At 42.2% G+C, this 22,097-nt stretch overlaps 2 protein-coding genes across 7 annotated transcripts in view; one reads left to right on the top strand and one right to left on the bottom strand.

Moving 5' to 3' along the window:
- The window catches only part of PRKDC (protein kinase, DNA-activated, catalytic subunit), a 215,362-nt gene extending 214,263 nt beyond the window's left edge, over nt 1–1,099 (bottom strand). For all 5 annotated transcript variants that reach the window (XM_055318273.1, XM_055318275.1, XM_055318274.1 and 2 more), the window contains exon 1: nt 523–1,099. In XM_055318273.1, the coding sequence (XP_055174248.1) occupies nt 523–676 (154 nt within the window). In that variant the 5' untranslated portion in view covers nt 677–1,099. The remainder of the gene's footprint in view (nt 1–522) is intronic.
- A 261-nt stretch (nt 1,100–1,360) lies between these two features.
- On the top strand, nt 1,361–18,191 carry MCM4 (minichromosome maintenance complex component 4). 2 transcript variants are annotated; one of them, XM_055318425.1, is made up of 17 exons: nt 1,389–1,563; nt 1,908–2,026; nt 2,057–2,072; nt 2,376–2,539; nt 2,634–2,735; nt 3,039–3,134; nt 3,216–3,311; nt 4,678–4,816; nt 5,782–6,002; nt 9,360–9,480; nt 11,090–11,349; nt 11,777–12,142; nt 12,604–12,731; nt 13,710–13,917; nt 15,329–15,557; nt 16,576–16,709; nt 17,523–18,191. In XM_055318425.1, exons 1-17 carry the CDS (start codon nt 1,494–1,496, stop codon nt 17,613–17,615), a joined length of 2,562 nt encoding a protein of 853 aa, XP_055174400.1. In that variant the 5' UTR covers nt 1,389–1,493; the 3' UTR covers nt 17,616–18,191. The 2 variants fall into 2 exon arrangements, with proteins under 2 accessions (XP_055174401.1, XP_055174400.1); XM_055318426.1 differs by having other exon boundaries at nt 1,361–1,563; nt 1,908–2,072.
- Nucleotides 18,192–22,097: the final 3,906 nt, after the last annotated feature.

Here is a 22,097-nt window from a genome sequence, read left to right as displayed (position 1 = left end):
TTTTTTTTGCAGCATAGCAATAATTGCCAAATTTGGGGCATTTTCATCAAGTGTACTTTTTAAAAAATTTTTTTATTTATTTATGATAGTCACAGAGAGAGAGAGATAGAGAGAGAGAGAGAGGCAGAGACAGAAGCAGGCTCCATGCACCGGGAGACCGACGCGGGATTCGATCCAAGGTCTCCAGGATCGCGCCCCGGGCCAAAGGCCGGCGCTAAACCGCTGCGCCACCCAGGGATCCCACCAGGTGTACTTTTAAAGCATCTTCACACTCACACACACACACACGCACACGCACACGCACACAGCATCTTTCCTCTGCTAGGAAACACAGCAGCATGGCAAATCACTTTTTGCACACGCTCGCAGACGTCCCAACAACCCAAAGTCAACGACCAGCCTTTTTCAAAGCGCTGCGAGATGAGGTCGACAGAGAAGCACCAGGCTCTGAGGCTCCTGCACGACCCGCACCCGCACGCGCGCGCTGGGCACCGTCCCCCGCGCGACCCGGCCTGTACGCACCCAGCACCGCGGGGTCGGAGCTCAGCACGCACTCCTGCCCCAGGCCTCGGATCAGCTGGTAACTGGCCATCGCGGCGCTGCAGCGGTCCCCGGCAGACAGGGACTCCCGCAGCTGCAGCAGGGAGCCCCGCAGGCGGGACCCGGAGTCGGCCATGGCGCCCAAACACCGCCCTGCGCGTGCGCACACTAAGAGCGGGTCCCGGCGTGCCGCGGGGCTCGCGGCGGTGGGACGCCCGGCGCGGGGGCGGGACCCCGGCCCCTGGGGGCGCGAAGTGTCAAGGAACCCCGCAGGGAGGGTCTTCCTCGTAGGCAGAGCCGTGTGCGTGCCGGAACGAAGAGGTTGGCGGGCTGCTGAATGTGTCGTGGAGGACGCCCTTGGCGCACACGCGGAAGCCCAGAAACAGGACCCGGGGAGGATGGTCGGTGAATGGAGCTAACTACGTGCCAGAGGCAAAAAAAGACAAGCTACGGGCTTGAGTCAAGATCCACAGAGTTGCCCCTCGATAGAAAGTGAAAAATCCGCTAGTAACGTCTTTAGAAATGCAGGGGCTTGAGGGATAAAGAACCTTGTCCTTAACCTTCCGGGAACAGTCTGGCGGGACTCCCCGGTTTCCCGCGAAAACCGGGTCCGGCAGGGGCCAGACCACCTGGACGGAGGGGAGGCGGCGGGCGCGGGTTGCGCCCGTCGTCCGCGGGACGCTGAGGGCGGCCGTGCAGCCTCCCCCGCCTCGTCGGTGCGCGGTGGTACGTCCCGGGGGCGGGGCCACAGAGAGCGCCGCTATGATTGGTGGGCTCCCGCCGGGGGCGGGGACGGCGGTGCCGCTGGCGCGAAACTTTCCCTGCCTGCCGGGTGCGGGAGAGCGAGCCGGCGGGTGCGTCCCGGGAGCCCCGCGGCCGTCCGTGCGGTGAAGCGGGGAGCCGGAGAGCACGCGGCCGGAACCCGCCCTGTCCTCGCAGGGACCCCGAGCGCCATGTCGTCCCCGGCGTCCACCCCGAGCCGCCGCGGCAGCCGGCGCGGGCGGACCACCCCTGCGCAGACGCGTAAGTGCTTCCGCGGAAGTCGAGCCGCCATGGTCGCAGCGCTCCCTTCCCGCCTTTTCCCGCCATCGGGGGGGGGGGGCGGGGGGGCGGGGCACGTAACGCGTGAGTGCGCCTCCTCTCAGGCCCGGAGCGCGGTGTGTGCCCCCGGTGGGTCCGCGGTGCTTGCGAGCGGTGCTTGTGCTCTGCCAACACCGTGCGACCCTTGCCAGGCGGTTTCCAGGCTCTGTGCACGTCAGTGCCACGTGTCTCCGTTCTGCTTGTATGTGTTCCCGAGAGACTTGGTGGCGCCCCGGACACCCAGCGTGAGCGCTGACGGCCGTGTTTTCTGTTTCGTATGTCACAAGCTCGAAGTGAGGATGCCAGGTCGTCACCGCGTCAGAGACGGCGGGGCGACGATTCTACCTCCACGGGAGAGCTACAGCCTATGCCGACCTCGCCTGGCGCCGAGCTGCACAGCCCTGCCGCGCACGACGCCTTATTCTCCAGCCCTGCCCAGATACAGCCCTCAGGTGTGTGTTTGCCGATCTAAGATCCGCTGCGGTTACTACACGAATGATGCTTTCGGGGTTTGTTGACCCGTCGTTGATGTAACCGTCGAGAGCTAGTATGTTCTCCAAGAGTACAGAGATGGGTACAGGGTAAGGCTTACTGAATAGGAAAAAAGGCCCTGGTGCTTTTTCACTAAAAAGTTTAGTCGTTCTCAGAATCTCGACGACCACAGGTTACTACAAGGAACGTCATTTGCCATTGTGCTGAGAAGACTTGAGTCAACACGTAACAGTAGTTTATCTTTTCGAATTCTGTCTTTACAGCAATTCCCCTTGATTTTGACGTTAGTTCACCACTGACATATGGCACTCCCAGCTCTCGGGTGGACGGAACCCCACGGAGTGGTGTTAGAGGCACACCTGTGAGGCAGAGGCCTGACCTGGGGTCTGCTCGGAAAGGCCTGCAGGTGGATTTGCAGGCCGAAGTGGTGAGTACACAATACAATCTTCTGACACTGGCATTCGGAGAACAATAAAGGGGTAACTCCCCATTAACTGGTTTTATTGTATTTTTCTGTATAGGCAGCAACAGAAGATATAGTGGCAAGTGAGCAGTCTCTAGGCCAAAAACTTGTGATTTGGGGAACAGATGTAAATGTGGCAACTTGCAAAGAAAATTTTCAGGTGAGCTGTCCCTTAATACTTTAGGGTCTCAAAATGCTGGGAGGAACGGCTTATAAACAATATCTAAGTTGCTGTAATACTCAGGTACGTTTTTAAGTGGCTCAGAATTGTTGATGTCTTTCTAGTTTTTTTGTTCTGTTTTTTTTGTGTGTGTGGTTTTTTGTTTGTTTTTCGAGTTTTTAAAAAGAAAAAAATACTATTTATGTCTGTCTCCAAATAGTGACATACTCATAATTTTTTGCATTTTAAATAGTTGCTTATTCCTAAATGCATCAAACTTACTCTTTTTCTTACCACGTCAAGAGATTCCTTCAGCATTTTATTGACCCTCTGGCCAAAGAAGAAGAAACTATTGGCATAGATATTACTGAGCCTCTGTACATGCAACGACTTGGAGAGGTAACCAAATAGTCTTATAAAATCAAATTAATGCATTTTAAAACATTTAGCAGAGTATAACTTACTTGTGTTCTCTTCTAGATTAATGTAATTGGGGAGCCATTTTTAAATGTAAACTGTGAACATATACAATCATTTGACAAAAATCTCTACAGACAGCTCATCTGCTACCCACAGGTAAGATTTTTGTTTTGACCTTGATGAATTATAGTAAATGTTCAGAACATCTAGAGAGTTTCTGAATAGCAGAATTTCTTGGGTACCTGAGAGGATGTTCCTCCAGAGCACAAAACCTTAAGAAAATCATATTTATTTTCCTTTAAGATGAATACTTTCTCACACTTTCACATAACCAAAATTGAGATGTGTGTTATTATCAGTGACAGGTCATAGTTTAATTGGCAGTTTATGAATCTTAAAATTGGTAGCTGCTTGGGTTGAAGTAAATTATCTTACATGAAAGAAAACTTTTTTTAAGATTCATTTAGAGAGAGAGCACACACACATGTAAGAGGTAGGGGGAGGGTTTGCAGAGGGAGAAGGAGAGAGAGTCTTAATTTGAGGTGAGAGGGGCAGAGGGAGAAAGAGAATCTTAGGCAGATTCCAGGCCCAGTGCAGAGCCTGACACGGGGCTCAATATCACAACCCTGAGATTATGCCTCAAAAATCAAGAGTTGGGTGCCTAACCAACTGAGCCACCCAGGCACCTCATAATCTTTTTATTATTGACATATCAACTATGTTTATTCTGTTGCTTTTGGAGGCAAGCAGACTTGTTTTTATTTCTTGATCTTGCTGTGTAATAGCTGTGTGACCTTGGTCAAGTTCCATAGCATTAAAGTATGAATTCAAAATCTTTTTGTTACTAATTAAAAGCCTAAGAAATGACAGTACATTGTGAAGGTTTCTTTTTTTTTTTTTTAAGATTTTATTTATTCATTCATGAGAGACATAGAGAGAGGCAGAGACACAGGCAGAGGGAGAAGCAGGCTCCACGCAGGGAGCCCGACGTGGGGCTCAATCCCAGAACTCTAGGAACACTCCCTGGGCCGAAGGCAGGTGCTAAACCGCTGAGCCACCCAGGGATCCCCGTGAAGGTTTCTTACACATGATCACACTTAAATCAAATGAGAGTATGCAGAGGTGAGATTAGCACATTCTCAGTGTACCCAAAGTTTTTAAATAGTATGTTTGGGCAGCCCGGGTGACTCAGCGGTTTAGCGCTGCCTTCGGCCCGGGGCCTGATCCTGGAGACCCTGGATCAAGTCCGGTGTCGGACTCACTGCGTGGAGCCTGCTTCTCCCTCTGCCTCTGTCTCTGCCTGTGTCTCTCATGAATAAATAAATAAAATCTTTTAAGAAAAAGTAAATTAAGGAAAAAAAAAAGTAAATAAAAACAAACAGTATGTGATTATATAGAGGTAATACTTTAGATGCCACATGTGTTTTTATATTTTGCTAATGTGAAATGTCTTTATTTCTTGTTTTTAATTTTAAGATGGGAATATAAACACAGCTTGACTTCTTTACATTCATTTTTATAGGAAGTTATCCCAACCTTTGACATGGCTGTCAATGAGATCTTCTTTGACCATTACCCTGACTCAATCTTAGAACATCAGATTCAAGTAAGACCCTTCAATGCTTTAAAGACGAAGAATATGAGAAACCTGAATCCAGACGGTAATGTTTTTTAATATCAGGAAAATACATAAAAATATCCAAAATCTTATTTCATCAAGGAATTTTAAAAGAATTGGTGTGAGAGTGGTGGTAATGAATTATAAATTGACTAAATATACGGCAGATTCATTTACCCAATATGCCTTTGTACCCACTGTATCTTTTCAACTGAACTGAAACTACATGAAAGATGTTATAACTCTTGACAGTTCTCTATCTTAAGGTGGACTTGCCCAAATATGATAATTTTATAGTTACTAAGGCACGTCTTCAAAATCACTGTAGAAAACAAATACAAAATATCCCTGTTTTGGAGCTTAAGAAAGAAATCTAGTTTGGGGACCAGGGTGGCTCAGTGGGTTGGGCATCTGACTCTTGATGGCGGCTCAGGTCCACACTTGGCAGGAAGACTGCTTGACGATTCTCTTCCTTTTCCTTTCTCAAAAGATTAAGTTTTTGGAAATAGTAATAATAAATATGGTTTGGAAAGTAAATAAAAGAAAACCTAGAACAAGAGAGCAGTGCAGAAGATTTCTAAGCCCAGGGAGGGAAGGTGAGTGCTAGACCCAGGTGGGAGGAGTTCATGGTGAAAGAGAAACTTGAAAAGGAAGTAGATGAGCAGAGAAGTGCTGGATGCCACTTCCTCGGTAGGTCCTCTGTTGGACAGAGGACCCTGGGGCAAAAGGCCAGAGGTGCATCAGAGTTGAGAAGAAGGAAGACGACACAGGAAGGGCATCCCAGGGCAGACCTGAGTTTACCCAATGAAACATTCATGCCCTGGCCACAGCACCTACCTGTACTCCAGCCATCTCAGGTACCTCTGTTTCCCAGTAAGATTCTCTTGGGCTCGTTGGCAGACCCAGACCTGCCCTGGCAGGAATGTAGCTCAGGAAAGAGACCACCTCTGGCTGTACTGTGGCCAGTGGCTGATGGAAAAGCTGACCTGTCTCCTCAACCTCTTGCAGACATTGACCAGCTCATTGCCATCAGTGGCATGGTAATCAGGACATCCCAGCTGATTCCAGAGATGCAAGAGGCCTTCTTCCAGTGCCAAGTGTGTGCCCACACAGCCCGGGTGGAGATTGACCGTGGTCGCATTGCTGAGCCTTCTGTTTGTGAGCACTGCCACACCACCCACAGCATGGCACTGATCCACAACCGCTCTGTGTTCTCTGACAAGCAGATGGTATGTGCCTTCATGGGTGCCCTGGGAGACCTCCCCTTTGGTGTGTTGGTATGTTTCTGCCTCTCTCTGGATCCTCAAAAAGCCAAATTTAATGTGTCCATTAGTAAGGTCCTAAAACTTGGCTTCCTGAATGCCATTCAGCTACATCATTCCTTTGACACTGTCGGTTTTGTTAGAGGGTTGTAGGCTGGACATTTGGAGCTTAAGTCTTCAGTTTTGGGATGGGAGTGTTCCTTTTTTATTGCCAGTGAGCACCAGATTATTATTATAATAAACAGTACGTTCTCATGGCCTGACATATTTTGTAATAAGAAAACTACATTCTTTTACTATTACGTTCCATTTATTGACTTAGTAAAATTTAATGTGAAGGATATCTGGGTCTGGTAGTTTGCTAAACATCTGACTCTTGGTTTCAGCTCAGGTTGCAATCTTAGGTCGCAAGATCAAGCCTCGCATCCTCACAAAGTGTGAGGTTTGCTTAAGACTTTTTCTCCCTCTACCACTTTCCCCACACCAGCCCCCCCCCCAAAAAAAAATCTTTAAAAAGAAATTTTTTTTTAAAGAAATTTAGTGTGAGATATTTACATAGGAAATACTTAAGATTGTAAAAATATGTAATATGTCAGACAAAAGTATATACATAAGTTGGTAAAAATTGGGGCACCTGGCTGGCTGAGTTGTTAGAGCATGCAACTCTTGATCTCAGAGTTTTAAGTTTGAGCCCCACAGTGGGTATAGAGGTTACTTAAAATACTTTTTTTTAAAAAAAGATTGGTAGGGCAGCCCCGGTGGCTCAGCGGTTTAATGCCGCCTTCAGCCCAGGGTGTGATCCTGGAGACCCGGGATTGAGTCCCACGTCAGGCTCCCTGCATGGAGCCTGCTTCTCCCTCTGCCTGTGTCTCTGCCTCTCTCTCTCTCTCTCTCTCTCTCTCTCTCTCTCTCTCTCTTTCTGTGTGTGTTTTTCATGGATAAATAAATAAAATCTTTAAAAAGATAAAATAAATAAAAAGATTGGTAAAAATTACTTGGTTAAATTTTGTCATTTTGCAGCTGTTCCACTGGTACAGAATGAGTTGACAATTTTTCTGAAGTTTTTCTCACACATTTTATTGTGAAGGAAGTTTGGCTTTTCTGCCTCTTTAATGATGAAATTTTTTTAGTATTTATTTTAGAGTGAGCAAGCATGCACATGGGAAGGGGCAGAAGGGGAGGGAGAGGAAGAGAAAATGAAGCAGACTCCACACTGAGTTCAGAGCCCTACATGGGGCTCAGTCTCAGAACTGCAAGATCATGACCTAAACCAAAACCAAGAGTCAGATGCTTAACCAATTGAGACACCCAGGTGCCCTTTTAATAATGAAAATGTTAAGATAAAGTCATTAAAATAACGTAGAAATAAGTGGGAAAGACAAAATAGTTTATTTAATGTGATTATAATGGTGTAAATGTAGGCACAGGGATAAACTAGGTTTAAGTTTTTTTTTATTGTTACAGTGTTTAAACTTCTTATAATTTAGGTAGAGAGAATACATTCAAAATACCAAAAGTTAATCTCCCATATGGGGCGTTAATAAGAAAAATACAAGCAAATGTGAAAAAGGGTCCAACCTTTTTTCTAACCAAAGAGTTGAAAATTAAATATAGATATAAATTTCCATCCAATATTAGTACCAATTATTGGATCAAATCTACCAGAACTCATGCAAGCATAGTGCTGAGAGCTGGAGATAGAAATATGGAACACTGTTCCCAAGGAGCTTATAGCGTAATATTCTTTCTTAGAATGCTTCGAAGAGGGCAGCCTGGGTGGCTCAGTGGTTTAGTGTCACCTTTGGCCCAGGTTGTGATCCTGGAGACCCAGGATTGAGTCCCACATCGGGCTCCCGATGCATGGAGCCTGCTTCTGCCTCTGCCTATGTCTCTGCCTCTCTCTCTCGCTCTGTGTCTCTCATGAATAAATAAATAAAATCTTAAAAAACAACAACAACAAAAAAAAAAACGAATGCTTTGAAGGCTGCCAGATTGACCCGAAATAAAACTTAGTATTTTAGAGTAGTCTATAAACTACATGGCCCAACATCACCACAGCACACTATTGTACCCATAGACCTCACTGACAGTGTCTCAACCATTTTCCCTATACAGGCCTCCACAGCCAAGCACAAGTTTGCCTCAAGACCTTTGCACTTGCTGTTCTTACCATTCAGAGCACATGGCTCCTCCCTAACATCGTTAGACCTCTGCCTAGAGGTTGCTTGATCTGAGAAAGGCGTTCCCTAACCTTGCTTTATGAAAAGTGTCTGCTCCACCTTCACTGCTTCACGTGCTCCTTACTGTTTTTTTTTCTATCCCTTTTATTTGTCACTATCAAATGTTATATGCTCACTTGTGTGTTTGTGCGTTGTCTGTCTTCACTCCACTCTGAGGGTGACTTCACTCACTGTGGAGTCCCCAACATGTAGGTGCAACACATGACAGGTGCAATGTCTGTTAGATAAGATAACAGGCCAAGTGTTTATGGGGTGCACACAGTGAATAGAAGAGATGCACAAAAGTGCTTAACTGTGCAGTGTACACACCTGAAAAGTGTGTACTTCACCTAGGAAATCTACTAGAAGTAATTGCTAAAAACATAATTAGAAATTCAGACAAACATTTATACAAAGAAATATCCACTACAACCTTAAAGTGGTGAAAACCAGTCACATAAATCACTGACTGCTCCCCCCAGATAGGAGAATTTGTAAATAAAGGATATTCTTACAAAGTCTGTTCATGTCACAGTAAAGGTTTTTTAGCAACTGGGGAGATGAAAACAAAGAATGGTAGTGTTGTTTTTAAGATTTTATTTATTTAAGAGAGAGAGGATGAGCGCAAGAAAAGGGAGAAGCAGACTCCCCACTGAGCAGGGAGCCCAACATGGGGCTCCGTCCTAAGACCCCAGGATCATGACCTGAGCCAAAGGCAGGCACTTAACTGACTGAGCCACCCAAGAATGAGGTTTCAAAAATAAATGTGGTAGGGCAGCTGAGTGGCCCAGTTTGGTTGAGTGTGGGACTCTTGGATTTGGCTCAGGTTGTGATCTCGAGCTCATATGATGGAACCCTGCAGCTGGCTCCCCGTTCAACTGGGAGTCAGCTTCTCTCCCTTGCCCTCTGTCCCTACCCCACCCAGGTGCACACATACACACACATGTGCTTTCTCTCTCTAAAATAAAAAGATGAAATCTTTTTAAAAAAAAATAAAGATAAATGTGGTAAACATCAAAAATAGTTCTAAGTGGTACAAAGCTAGCAGTTTTGTCTAAATTATGCTTGTCATTTCCTGAGTTTTCTCTTTCCTCTGCTCTTTCAGATCAAACTTCAAGAGTCTCCCGAAGATATGCCTGCAGGGCAGACACCTCACACTGTCATCCTTTTTGCTCACAATGATCTTGTTGACAAGGTTCAGCCTGGAGACAGAGTGAACATTACAGGTAAGAATGTAGATTGTGTAGGGATCCCTGGGTGGTGCAGTGGTTTGGCGCCTGCCTTTGGCCCAGAGTGCGATCCTGGAGACCCAGGATCGAGTCCCACATCGGGCTCCCGGTGCATGGAGCCTGCTTCTCCCTCTGCCTGTGTCTCTGCCTCTCTCTCTCTCTGTGTGTGTGTGACTATCATAAATAAATAAAAATTAAAAAAAATTTTAAAAAAAGAATGTAGATTGTGGGATCCCTGGGTGGTGCAGCGGTTTGGCGCCTGCCTTTGGCCCAGGGCGCGATCCTGGAGGGAAAAAAAAAAAAGAATGTAGATTGTATTGATAGGATAAGTCTGTCTCGACTTTATTTTTATCAACTCTTTGGCTTCGTCATAAATTCATTGGCCTGAGGTTCCTGCCTATAATGCTTTAATCACTTTTTTTACCCAGCAAATGGAACCTTTCAATGTGTTGTTCTTGCAGTTGCTTGTTCTTTACTATCTCACCGTTCCAGAGCCATGAATGTATTTTGACCTGATAACATTGGTATTTTGAGAAAACAGCTCAGACAAGGCTAGTATCAGTAAGATTGGAGCTATACCAGCAGCTCCAGAAAGCAGCACTCACCACTTCTGGAATTTTAAATAATTTGCTAGTTATTTCCCAATGGATACCCAAGGGTTAACATTTACTTACTATAGAGAATGAGTTAGTATGGTTGAAGGGTTGATCATTTATTTCTTCTAATGTTCTTAAATTATATTCTTTGGGAAGCCTGCTGGGGCATAGCCATTCACCTAGAAACACTTAATATTATTAACATGTGGTAGTTTTTCCTTTACCATATCTTTACCTTTGACTCAGTGGGCTGTCTTGTCTGTGAAATAATTTTTGAGTAATTTTTTTTAAAGATTTTATTCATTTATTTGAGTAATTTTTTAAAAAAAATTTAGGATTTCAGGGATCCCTGGGTGGCTCAGCAGTTTAGCTCCTGCCTTTGTCCCAGGGTGTGATCCTGGAGTCCTGGGATTGAGTCCTGCATCAGGCTCCCTGCATGGAGCCTTCTTCTCCCTCTGCCTGTGTCTCTGCCTCTCTCTGTCTCTCTATCATAAATAAATAAATAAAATATTTTTTTAAAAAAAGGATTTCCTTTCCAAATTTTTGGTACAGGATTTTAGTACTTTGTTCTAGTCGAATAATTACTAAGCAGATTCTTTACATTCAGCTTAAGAGAAATGAAAATACTATTTCAAAATAGTATTTATTGAACACAGCATAAGCCAGTATTGTGCTAAAAGTAAAGTAATGTCATTTAAGTCTCAGAATGATTATATGCCATATGGTTATACTCAGATAGGTGCCCAAGGTCACAGAGCTAACGGATGGTCACATACAGACACATTTTTAGGTCTTTTTTCAAAAACCTGTGTTCTTCCCAACTTGCCTTGCCCCACTTCAGCAGGGAGCTTTGCAGTAAAAGCCTGAGTCCAAGGAGGGCCATGAAGGCAGTGTTGCCAAAGCCCACCTCCACTGCCAGACCTCTGGTTTCTTAAGTGCTGTTTGCTGTCTGCTCGTTTATGTGCCATTTAGCGGAAGGTATAAAGCATGTCTCTTGGTTGTGCCCTCAGGCATCTATCGAGCTGTTCCTATTCGAGTTAGCTCAAGAGTGAGTAACGTGAAGTCTGTCTACAAAACTCACATTGATGTCATTCACTATCGGAAAACTGATGCAAAACGTCTGCATGGCCTTGATGAAGAAGCAGAGCAGAAACTTTTTTCAGAGAAGCGTGTGGAATTGCTTAAGGAACTTTCCAGAAAGCCAGACATTTATGAGAGACTTGCTTCAGCTTTGGCTCCAAGCATTTATGAACACGAAGATATAAAGAAGGTAACAGTGACTTTAAACTTTGATCAGGATTTATAGTTTTTTGAAATCAAAAGGCATAAGCATCCTCCCCTATTGCCCCCTCTCCCTGCTGCCAAAGAATAAGAACTGTTGCGTATTCCACAGAGCAAAATGCTCACCATCTCACTTGGTTATTGGTCATTGTCCATTTCTTCATATTGAACTTACATATTTCTAAACATAACAAAAGCCGAATGGGGTCAGAATAGGGATTTACATGGCCACCATTCAGGCACAGTGGTATGTGCTTCTATGTAAGTTGGTTAGCGATAACTTAAAGCACTGTCGTGTTCTTTATACCTTCCCTTAATTATAATTTTTTGTTCACAGGATAAGAAAATATCTCTAACATTTAAACTAGATCTCAGTTACTCTGTAGTAAGTGAATGTTTAAAACATGTTTGTTTAGGGAATCTTGCTTCAGCTCTTTGGTGGAACAAGAAAGGATTTCAGTCACACAGGAAGAGGTAAATTTCGTGCCGAGATCAATATCCTGTTGTGCGGTGACCCTGGGACCAGCAAGTCTCAGCTGCTGCAGTATGTGTACAATCTGGTCCCCAGGGGCCAGTACACATCCGGGAAAGGCTCCAGTGCAGTCGGCCTCACTGCGTATGTGATGAAAGACCCTGAGACGAGGCAGCTTGTCTTGCAGACTGGTGCCCTTGTCCTGAGTGACAATGGTATCTGCTGTATTGATGAGTTTGACAAGATGAATGAAAGTACAAGATCAGTACTACATGAAGTCATGGAACAGCAGACTCTTTCCATTGCAAAGGTGAGGCCCATTCTTCATCTGTAAACATGGGCATACTTCAGAAATTTAGCATCTGTATTCACCTTGGTTCTAACTTTGGGAAACTCATGAATACTTTTCCTACTAGGTTTCAGCTAAATGTCTTTGAGTATTTCCTGCAGGATACTCTTTCATCTTTTTTGCTGTACTAATCCACTATCATACGATATTCACAGAACTTGAGTTTGTCCTAATTGTCACATAGAGTGTTTAGTTTCTGAGAAAAATGTGTTACAGCATACATTTGTCTAAAACTCAGTTTTTGGCATGAATCTGAGGATGGCATTGTCCCAGATAAATCTGTTGATCTTACCCTTACCAGGTGATGTGTGTGCCTTTTGGTAGAGGGGATATATAGCAGAGGGCACGCCAGATGACGATTGCTCACACTGTTCCTGCTAGCATCAGGATGAAGCTTCTAACTGCACTGTATTCTCTGATAGGCTGGGATTATTTGCCAGCTCAATGCTCGCACCTCTATTCTGGCAGCAGCAAATCCTGTTGAGTCTCAATGGAATCCTAAAAAAACCACCATTGAAAATATCCAGCTGCCTCACACGTTATTATCAAGGTATGAGAACATAAAACTTCGCTCATTTGAGGAATTTTCAGGGTGAGAGAAAAAATAATAAAATCCAACAATTGCTAGCCTCGTAAGCTCTTCACTATTCACTATAATGCAAGTTCTTCTAATATGGTCAGGTTTTCATGGCAAGGACTGTGTTTCTCTACTCAGCTGTGGGCACCATTTTAACATTTACTCATTTTTTGAAGCTTTGGACATTTCACCTTGACATTCTTTTCAGAAGGCCATCACTCACTGCTCATCTCAGTCTTAAAATCACTATAGAATATCATTGACGTACAGAGAACAGCTTTACATGACAGATAAGGTTCTGAAAAATTAAATTTGTTAAAGTGCATTTGTGTATTCCAGGTTTCTTTCAACCCCACTACTACCCCTAATTCATAAATGAATTTTAGATTTTAATTATTCAGCTTTTTTCCAAAGTTGTGTTTGTTTTTTTCCAAAATCTTCCAATCCTCAAAATTACAGTAACATTTCCCTTGGAGGAATCTTACTTCTTTGACTCACCTATTTTGTGACCAACTATTTCCTAGGCAGACCTAAGGGCCAGAAGAGGGAGAAAGAGACTGATCTGAAGACTCACCAGACAACTGGACAGCAGACATTTAATTCTTTCTCAGCTGCCCTGACTACACACACATTCACTGTACATGCCTAGGTGGCTTAGGAGCAACTTTTTTTTTTTTAAGATATATTTATTTATTTGAGAGAGGGAGTGGGAGAAGGGCAGCAGAGGAGAGAGAGGGAGAGAGAAAATCTCCAGCTAACTCCCCACTGAGCCCAGAGCCTGATGCAGGGCTCAGTTTCGTGACCTGTGAGATCATGACTTGAGCCAAAACCAAGAGTTGGAAGCTTAACCAACTGAGCCACCCAGGCACTCCAGGAGAGATTTGTAAGTTACATATGTGAGTATGTTGGTGTCCCAAGTAAGAAAACCGTGTTTTAACAATATTTTCTCAGGTTTGATTTGATATTCCTCATGCTGGACCCTCAGGATGAAGCCTATGATAGGCGTCTGGCCCACCACCTCGTCGCTTTGTACTACCGGAGCGAAGAACAAATGGAGGAAGAGTTCATGGACATGGCAGTGCTAAAGGACTACATTGCTTATGCCCACAGCATGGTCATGCCTCGGCTGAGCCAGGAAGCCAGCCAGGCTCTCATTGAGGTAACACATATCCACGTTTAAACCCTGAAAAATGTCTTTATTGAGCCTATAGCAGATAGCATTAATGTAACTAGCTGACTATCTCCCTTAAAAGGGTAATTTTGTTAATAACATACCATTTCCTTAACTGCTTTTTCTTCCTGTACTGCAAATTATTTTTCCAAAGGTAAAAGGGGGAAAAGTTTCTTTTTATATATGTCATACAAACTTTTTTTTTTTTTTTAAGATTTTATTTATTCATGAGAGACAGAGAGAGAGAGAGAGAGGCAGACACACAGGCAGAGGGAGAAGCAGGCTCCATGCACCAGGAGCCTGATGCAGGACTCAATCCCGGGTCTCCAGGATCACGCCCTGGGCCAAAGGCAGGCACTAAACCACTGAGCCACCCAGGGATCCCTGTACAAACTTTTTATAATTAAATATTTAGGGATCCCTGGGTGGCGCAGCGGTTTGGCGCCTGCCTTTGGCCCAGGGCGCGATCCTGGAGACCCGGGATCGAATCCCACGTCGGGCTCCCGATGCATGGAGCCTGCTTCTCCCTCTGCCTGTGTCTCTGCCTCTCTCTCTCTCTGTGTGTGACTATCATAAATAAATAAAAATTTAAAAAAATATATTTTTTTAAAAAAATTTAAATATTTATAAGCACAGTGAATTTAAAATGGGAATACCCAAGTTGAAATATAAGTATGCTACTTACTAACTTTGTAAATCTGGAGAAGTAATCTTAATTTCATTTGCTTGTTTCTAAAAAGTAAATTGAATTGTGAGTACTTTATAATCATTTTTCAGTATCCTTTCACATGGACAGCAGTGCATAATGACATTCAGTTATTCAAACATTACATTAAGGTTTCTGGTGCTTTGATGGGTTTTACTTCCTAACTAAGCCCCTGAAAATACTCAGTAGAAAGTTGTATGTGATGTGTAATTGTCCATTTGTATCATACACTTGAGAGTGGCTCCAAAAGAAAAAAAAATTATGTCACATATATGTAAGTTTGATACAACTCAGGTTTGTAACATTATTCCAGTAATCTTTGCATGCCTCACTCATTAAATGAACCCTCAGCAGGGGCGTAAATCAGATTTGGTGCCTGAGCACCTTTTTCAGACATCCTAATTAGTCCTCTGCTATAATTGTGGCCTTCCCTTTACCCCAACAAACTATGTCTCCTGAGTGCCAGACCTCACACACCTCATCATCTACTCCCATTCTTCATTCTTCATAGCCACATCAGATTCAACCATCTTGATGAATTTTAAGGCCCAAGTCTAAATCTGACTCTTCATTCCCCTCAGTGCTGCACCTGGCAGCTGGTTGTTTAAACAGAATCTTAACTATTCAAAGTTCAATCACAAAACTAAGGTATCGTCGTTACAAGTTTTGGGTTTTTTTTCCTTTTTACACTAGGCTTATGTAGACATGAGGAAGATAGGTAGCAGCCGAGGAATGGTTTCTGCATACCCTCGACAGCTGGAATCATTAATTCGATTAGCAGAAGCCCATGCTAAAGTACGATTCTCAAGCAAAGTTGAAGCAGTTGATGTTGAAGAAGCAAAACGCCTCCATCGGGAAGCTCTGAAGCAGTCTGCCACTGACCCTCGGACTGGCATTGTGGACATATCTATTCTGACTACAGGTCTGTTGTTTGCATTGATAAGAGCACATGAGAATTTTTTAATATGTATATACATATACATATATGTATTAATATATACGCATATATATAGACACACGAAATATATAAGTAATTTATATTTCACATTTAAGCTAATAATTATTTAAAGTGGCAGAGGTACTTCACCTTTTTGAGATCAGGACCTCTTTCAGAATCTGTTAAAAGTTGAGAAAAATATGCACTAGTACACTTGCATGGGCACAAGCCACATTGTATCTGATTTCACAAGGACTTTGTCTCCTCTTCTGCTGTTCAGGCACCTGTGTTAGTCCACTTTAAAGAAGAAATTCATTTCTTGGGACACCTGGGGGTCTCAGCGGTTGAACGTCTGCCTTTGGGTCAGGTTGTGATCCCGGGGTCCTGGGATTGAGTCCTGCGTTGGGCTCCCTGCGCGGAGCCTGCTTCTCCCTCTGTGTGTCTCTGCCTCTCTCTGTGTCTCTCATGAATAAGTAAAATTCAAAAAATTAAAAAAAGAAGTAGGGGATCCCTGGGTGGCTCAGCGGTTTAGCGCCTGCCTTTGGCCCAGGGCGCGATCCTGGAGTCCCAGGATCGAGTCCCACGTTGGTCTCCCGGTGTGGAGCCTGCTTCTCCCTCCTCCTGTGTCTCTGCCTCTCTCTCTCTCTCTCTCTCTCTCTCTCTCTCTCTTTCTATATCTCTATCTCTATCTCTATGTCTATCATAAATAAATAAATCTTAAATCAATAAAAATAAAAAAAGAAGTAATTCATTTCTCAATGAGCTGACTGCCTGCTATACAGATTATGTCGACTGTGTTTCAGTGGAAACGAGCAATTACTGGCTCATAGAAAATTGGAAACAGCAGAGAATTCAGAACTCAAAATTTTAAATATATTTTGGAACACAGCCACTGTCCCCTAACCTTTCTGTGACACTATTAAATTTGCAATATTTCACTTCCTTCCGCAGAAATATTTTCATTAACCCTTTTTTTTTTTTTTTCCCATTTCTTTTAAATCAGGAATGAGTGCTACGTCTCGTAAACGGAAAGAAGAGTTAGCTGAAGCATTGAAAAAACTTATTTTATCTAAGGGCAAAACACCAGCTCTAAAATATCAGCAACTCTTTGAGGATATCCGGGGACAATCTGACATAGTAAGTGTTTTAAGTATTTTTTGCTTAATAGTTTTTCTTTTTTACCTTAATATTTCTTTTAAGGTTTTTTTTTTTAATCTTTTTCTTTAAGTATTAAATGAAGATATGGATTTTTAAAAAGTAAAGTCACCCATGATCCCATCATCAAGAAATAATAATGACATTTTGTTGTATTCCTTTAATGGTTTTTATATGTGTATGTGTACACATGTGGTCTTTTCTTTGAAAAATGAATATAGTCAGAGTTACACTATTTTATAACTTGCTTTTTCTTTGGCTTTTAACTAAAAAATACGCTTTTTACATCATCTGTGATGGTAAACAGGCACAATAACATTACTATAATGATTGGGTAAAATCCTTTGCATGCCTGTTCTATCATTTACTTAACCAATCATTGGACATTTAGGATGTTTGCAGTTTTTTGCTATTATAAATGGTGTTAACAGCCATGCATCATAATGTAATGATGAAATTATCAGGTTCCCTTTTGTAAATACAGTTGGGTGCTCAGTGAAAAGAGCTCCAGGGTCCCAGTGCAGCCATTTGCCTGCTTTCATAACACTCCTTCACTTGCATATTTTCTGTGGCTGCATTAGCACGGCAGGGACAGAGTCAAATATTTCTAAACACTGTATGGATCAATGTCAAGCCTGTGTATTCACCATCAGGCCCTCTACAGGGAATGGTTGCCCCTTCTGAATTAGAACCTAAGAAACAGACTAGTGGTTCTTGACATTGAAATCATTGTGTATCTAACAGATAAGGGAGTACTTGACGTGTAAAATAATTACTTCCATCTCTTCCCCAAAGGCAATTACCAAAGATATGTTTGAAGAAGCCCTGCGTACCTTGGCCGATGATGACTTCTTAACAGTAACTGGCAAAACTGTCCGCTTGCTCTGAAGCTCTTGTGAGCAATGTTGTGTGTTGCTTATCTGCTCTTGGGCATTGCACTTCAGTGCATATGTGTGCAACATAGGGGCCAATCAGCTGCCACAGTTGCTGTCAGTGGAAATAGATTCTTCTTAAAGTCGTTATTTGGTTCCATAAAAATTTTCTAACCTAGTTTCAGTTTTCCTAGTGAATTGTGTTTTCACTTAACATTTTTTAAATGCCATTGTTTTAATGCTTTTAATCTGTATTTCCGTGTGTGTGTGTGTGTGTGTGTGTGTGTGTATACACACACACACATACATATATATATAGCAAGATATTAAGTCTCTTTTGGAGATGGCAGTCTGGGTCATGGTTTTTGTGCTGGACTTGGTAAAGACATCCATATGCTTGAAGTTTTTGTAATATGAGATTAAACTTAGCCAGAGCCTATTATTCAGTGTGAAGTAATGAAGGACCACCAGAGGCTTATTCTCATGGCTCCCATAAGATTTTTAAAAATGGGCAATTGGAATTGATTAGGTTAACTTCTGCTTTATCCTAATTTGTAGACTTTTTCCTAAATAAATGATTGAATAAGTAATACTTGGCTATCTGGTATTATTTTTCATTAAGAAAAAAGCTTTAATAAATACCATATTCATGGAAATTCATAATGGTAATAAGTATTTGAGAACTCACAAAGGAAATTCCCTATAATAAGTTCCATTTTATTTCAAATTTACTTCAATCTTAGCAGGCATTCTTATAAAACCACCATATGCTGAAATTTTAAGATTTTGTTTATTCATTTATTTTTAGAGTGTAAGCAAGTGAGAGGAGGGGTGGAGGGAGAGGGAGAGAATCTCAAGCAGACTCCGTGCTAAGTACAGAGCCTGACATGAGGCTTGATCCCATGGCCCCAAAATCATGACCTGAGCTAAAACTAAGAGTCAGGTGTTTAACCAACTGAAGCCACCCAGGCATCCTTAGAGGCAAATATTCATCAAACTCTCTCTTTTTGTGAGTCCTCATTCTTATTTGTGCTGTTCTTGGCAGATTTGCAAAATACCTTGTATTTTGAAGGAGGCAGTGGTTAGGGAGAGAGCTTCACCAAATGATCCAAGCCAACTGCCCAACCAGGTGACTTTACTAGTGAAGGTTTTTCAGTGAGTTCACTGTGTAGGACACCCTTTTATATGTAATCATCAGCCACTCTTTTTTTTTTTTTTAATTTTTTTATTTATTTATGATAGTTACAGAGAGAGAGAGAGGCAGAGACACAGGCAGATGGAGAAGCAGGCTCCATGCATCGGGAGCCCGATGTGGGATTCGATCCCGGGTCTCCAGGATCGTGCCCTGGGCCAAAGGCAGGCGCCAAACCGCTGCGCCACCCAGGGATCCCATCAGCCACTCTCTTAAGTTCATTCTTCCTTTTTATAGATGAAGGAAGCAAGAAGTCTTCATCTCTTGCCTGAAGGCCCAAAGCAAGAGATGAAGCTGGAATTAAAAGTTGAATCTTCTGACTTTAGAAATTAACTTTATGTAACTATGCCATGCTCTGACTAGAACTCAGGTTTTTAGACATTGCTTTTGGACACATTGCTTCCACTTCCAAAATCATTCAGAGAAGTTTCTTTGGTGCCTGTTCCGTGTTACATTCTTCCTAAATGTTCTACTGAGGAGAGAAGTTTGATTCGTTGAACTGTGTTCTTGTGACCACATTGTTATTCAGACTAGAAATAAGTTAATCTTGAGTTACTCAGAGATAACTGGTTCTTAGGCTGTATTCAAGCTTTCCACTGACAAGTTATAGATAGAATACATTATCATTATGAAAATTACACATGTAGGGTTTTGTGAGACAAAGTTACCTGATGTTATTGGGAGCCATCCTATGGCCACTGAGGATGATCTTTCTTGACTTTTCCCCTAAATCACATACTAAATAAGGTCACAAAAAAAGGACTCCCTTGTACAAATATAAACTAATTAAAAATACATTGCTGCCACTAGGTACTAGGTAGCTAGAAATCAAGATGTCCTAAAGTTCCAGAGTGGATTATACATTTCTGTGGAGTTTTTTAAATTGATAAAGGAAATTGGGACACCTGGGTAGCTTGGCGGTTGAGCATCTGCCTTCAGCTCTGGGTGTGATCCCAGAGTCCCGGGATCGAGTCCTGCATCGGGCTCCCTGCATGGAACCTGCCTCTCCCTCTGCCTGTGTCTTTGCCTCACTCTCTCTCCCTCTGTGTCTCATGAGTAAATAAATAAAATCTTTTTTTAAAAATTGATAAAGGAAATAAAGACAGGTTCTTTCTCCAATTCTTAGTCTGCAGTAATGGCTAGAATATTGGAAGCCATATTTGAAAGTGAATGTGTTCTGGTAGTACCTGAAATCGCTTGGGAAGTAATGCATATTCAGAGCTACTGACTTAAGATTCTTCTCCCTTAAGTTTATAATTAGTAATTTTTTTCTAAACCTTTTAATTCAATACCATGATGGAAATTCTATACAATGAAAATGAACTGTGTATATGGTTTAGTTTTAAGGGAATTTTAGTTGAAAGAAAATAATATAGCTATCCTGTTATTGGATGGTTCCATCATAGTGAATTTAAGTTTATTTTGGTGAACTTCTTATTCACATTTATAACTTGCCCAGTGGTCTATAGGTCTCTGAAAGCCGGGATGGTGATAACCTTAGTGCAGTGTCTGGCAATAGATGTGTGTTAACATATTTGTAAAGAGAATAGCCTCCTGGGACGCCTGGGTGGCTCAGCGGTTGAGTGACTGCCTTTGGCTCAGGGTGTGAGCCCAAGGTCCTGGGATCGAGTCCCGCATTGGACTCCCTGCATGGAGCCTGCTTCTCCCTCTGCCTGTGTCTCTGCCTCTCCCCCTTCTCTCATGCATAAATAAATAAAATCTTTTTTAAAGAAAAAGGCTATTCTCTTCTTTTTTCAGATTTTGACTTGCTAGTTAGAATGGCTTTGATTTATACAAATACACACATGCCATTCCCCTTCCATTATCCATTATAAATACAATCTGTTCTATCCAAAGGAGTCAAAATTAGGAAGAAACAAGAATAAAGAAACAATAATTTAATGACATTTAAGAGGGTGTGATTACTTATTAAATCTAAGGTAATTTCTTAAAATACCTCTAAAATCCATTTTTTAAAGATTTTATTTATTTCAGAGAGAGAGATTGAGAGAGCAAGTGGCAAGGAGGGGCAAAGGGAGGGAGAGAGAGAATCCCAAGCAGACTCCTCACTGAGCAGGGAGCCCCATGTGGGGCTTGATCCCACAACCCCAAGATCATGACCTGAGCCAAAATCAAGAATCCGATGCTTAACTGACTGAGCCACCCAGGTGCTCCAATTTTTAAATCTTGAGATAAATTTCAGATTTACACAAAAGTTGTAAGAAAAGTAAAAATAATTCACATATATGCTTTACTCAATGTTAACATTTTCTCAAATCTACTTTTATCATTCTCTATAAATTTTTGTAATCATGTGAAAGTTATAGAATGCCCCTTCTAAAAACTTCCTAAAAACTATGTGTATCCTAAAAATAACCACAAGACAATTTCTTAACAAAATTTTTTAAATGAATAGTTACCTGATGTACAGATGTTCAAATTTCATCAGTTGTCTCAATCACGTTTTTCATAGTAAAAGTAAAATATCTTTGTGTGACAGGATCACAAGTTGCATTTCCTTTTCTTTTTTTTTTTTTTCATTTCCTTTTCATGTCTAGTCTCCTTCAACATGGAACATTCCTAGGTTATTTCTCTTTATGACTTAGACATTTTTAAAGAGTACAGGCCAGTTCTTTCTAAAATGTCCCTCAATTTGGGTTTGTCTTATGTCTTTATGATTAGATTCTGGGTATACATTTTGGCAGGAACCACTGAAGTGAAGCTGTGACCAGTGCATCATATCGAGAGTCCAGAAATCTGACTCTACTGATAGGTTAACCTCAGTCACTTGAGTAAGTATTTACCAGATTTCATTGTAAATTACTATTTTTTCCCCTAGTAAGTCTAAGTATCTTATGAGGAGACATTCTGGGCTATGTAAATATTGCTTCTCATCAGATTTTGTGAGTAAGCTGCACACATGATCCCATTTACCCTTTAAAATTGGAATTGATCTTTTTAAAACAAATCACATTACCATGATTTGGTGATGCCACACAAATTGGCATTACCTCATTTCCTAAAACATTTCAAATGTTCCTTATTCTAATTAAAATAAAAACTAATCATTCATAATTAATACATTACTGGATCTAACCCTCTGCTTCTGAGACCCCATGGCTCATTCAACAATTTATGAAATCTCATGGGTCCCATGTTTATAGCATTATTTACAATAGCCAAGAATGGAAACAACCTGAATGGCTATCAACATATTCAGTGGAATGTTACATAGCCATAAAAATAAATCCCGTTGTTTGCAACAACATAGATGGACCTTGAGGCATCGTGTTAAGTGAGATGGAG

The sequence above is a fragment of the Nyctereutes procyonoides genome, unplaced genomic scaffold (genome assembly GCF_905146905.1).
Source record: "Nyctereutes procyonoides isolate TBG_1078 unplaced genomic scaffold, NYPRO_anot_genome, whole genome shotgun sequence".
Taxonomy (NCBI): Eukaryota; Metazoa; Chordata; class Mammalia; order Carnivora; family Canidae; genus Nyctereutes; species Nyctereutes procyonoides.
The sequence above is the reverse complement of the archived record's forward strand: the minus strand, read 5'-3'. Positions and strand labels throughout refer to the sequence as shown.

What these genes read in the sequence shown, in the direction of transcription:
- MCM4 (XM_055318426.1), top strand. Translation starts at nt 1,494, where the DNA reads ATGTCGTCCCCGGCGTCCACCCCGAGCCGCCGCGGCAGCCGGCGCGGG. An exon ending in TGCCCAGATACAGCCCTCAG is followed by an intron (nt 2,073 to 2,375) that starts GTGTGTGTTTGC and finishes CTGTCTTTACAG; the next exon opens with CAATTCCCCTTGATTTTGAC. An exon ending in TGTTCTCTGACAAGCAGATG is followed by an intron (nt 6,003 to 9,359) that starts GTATGTGCCTTC and finishes CTGCTCTTTCAG; the next exon opens with ATCAAACTTCAAGAGTCTCC.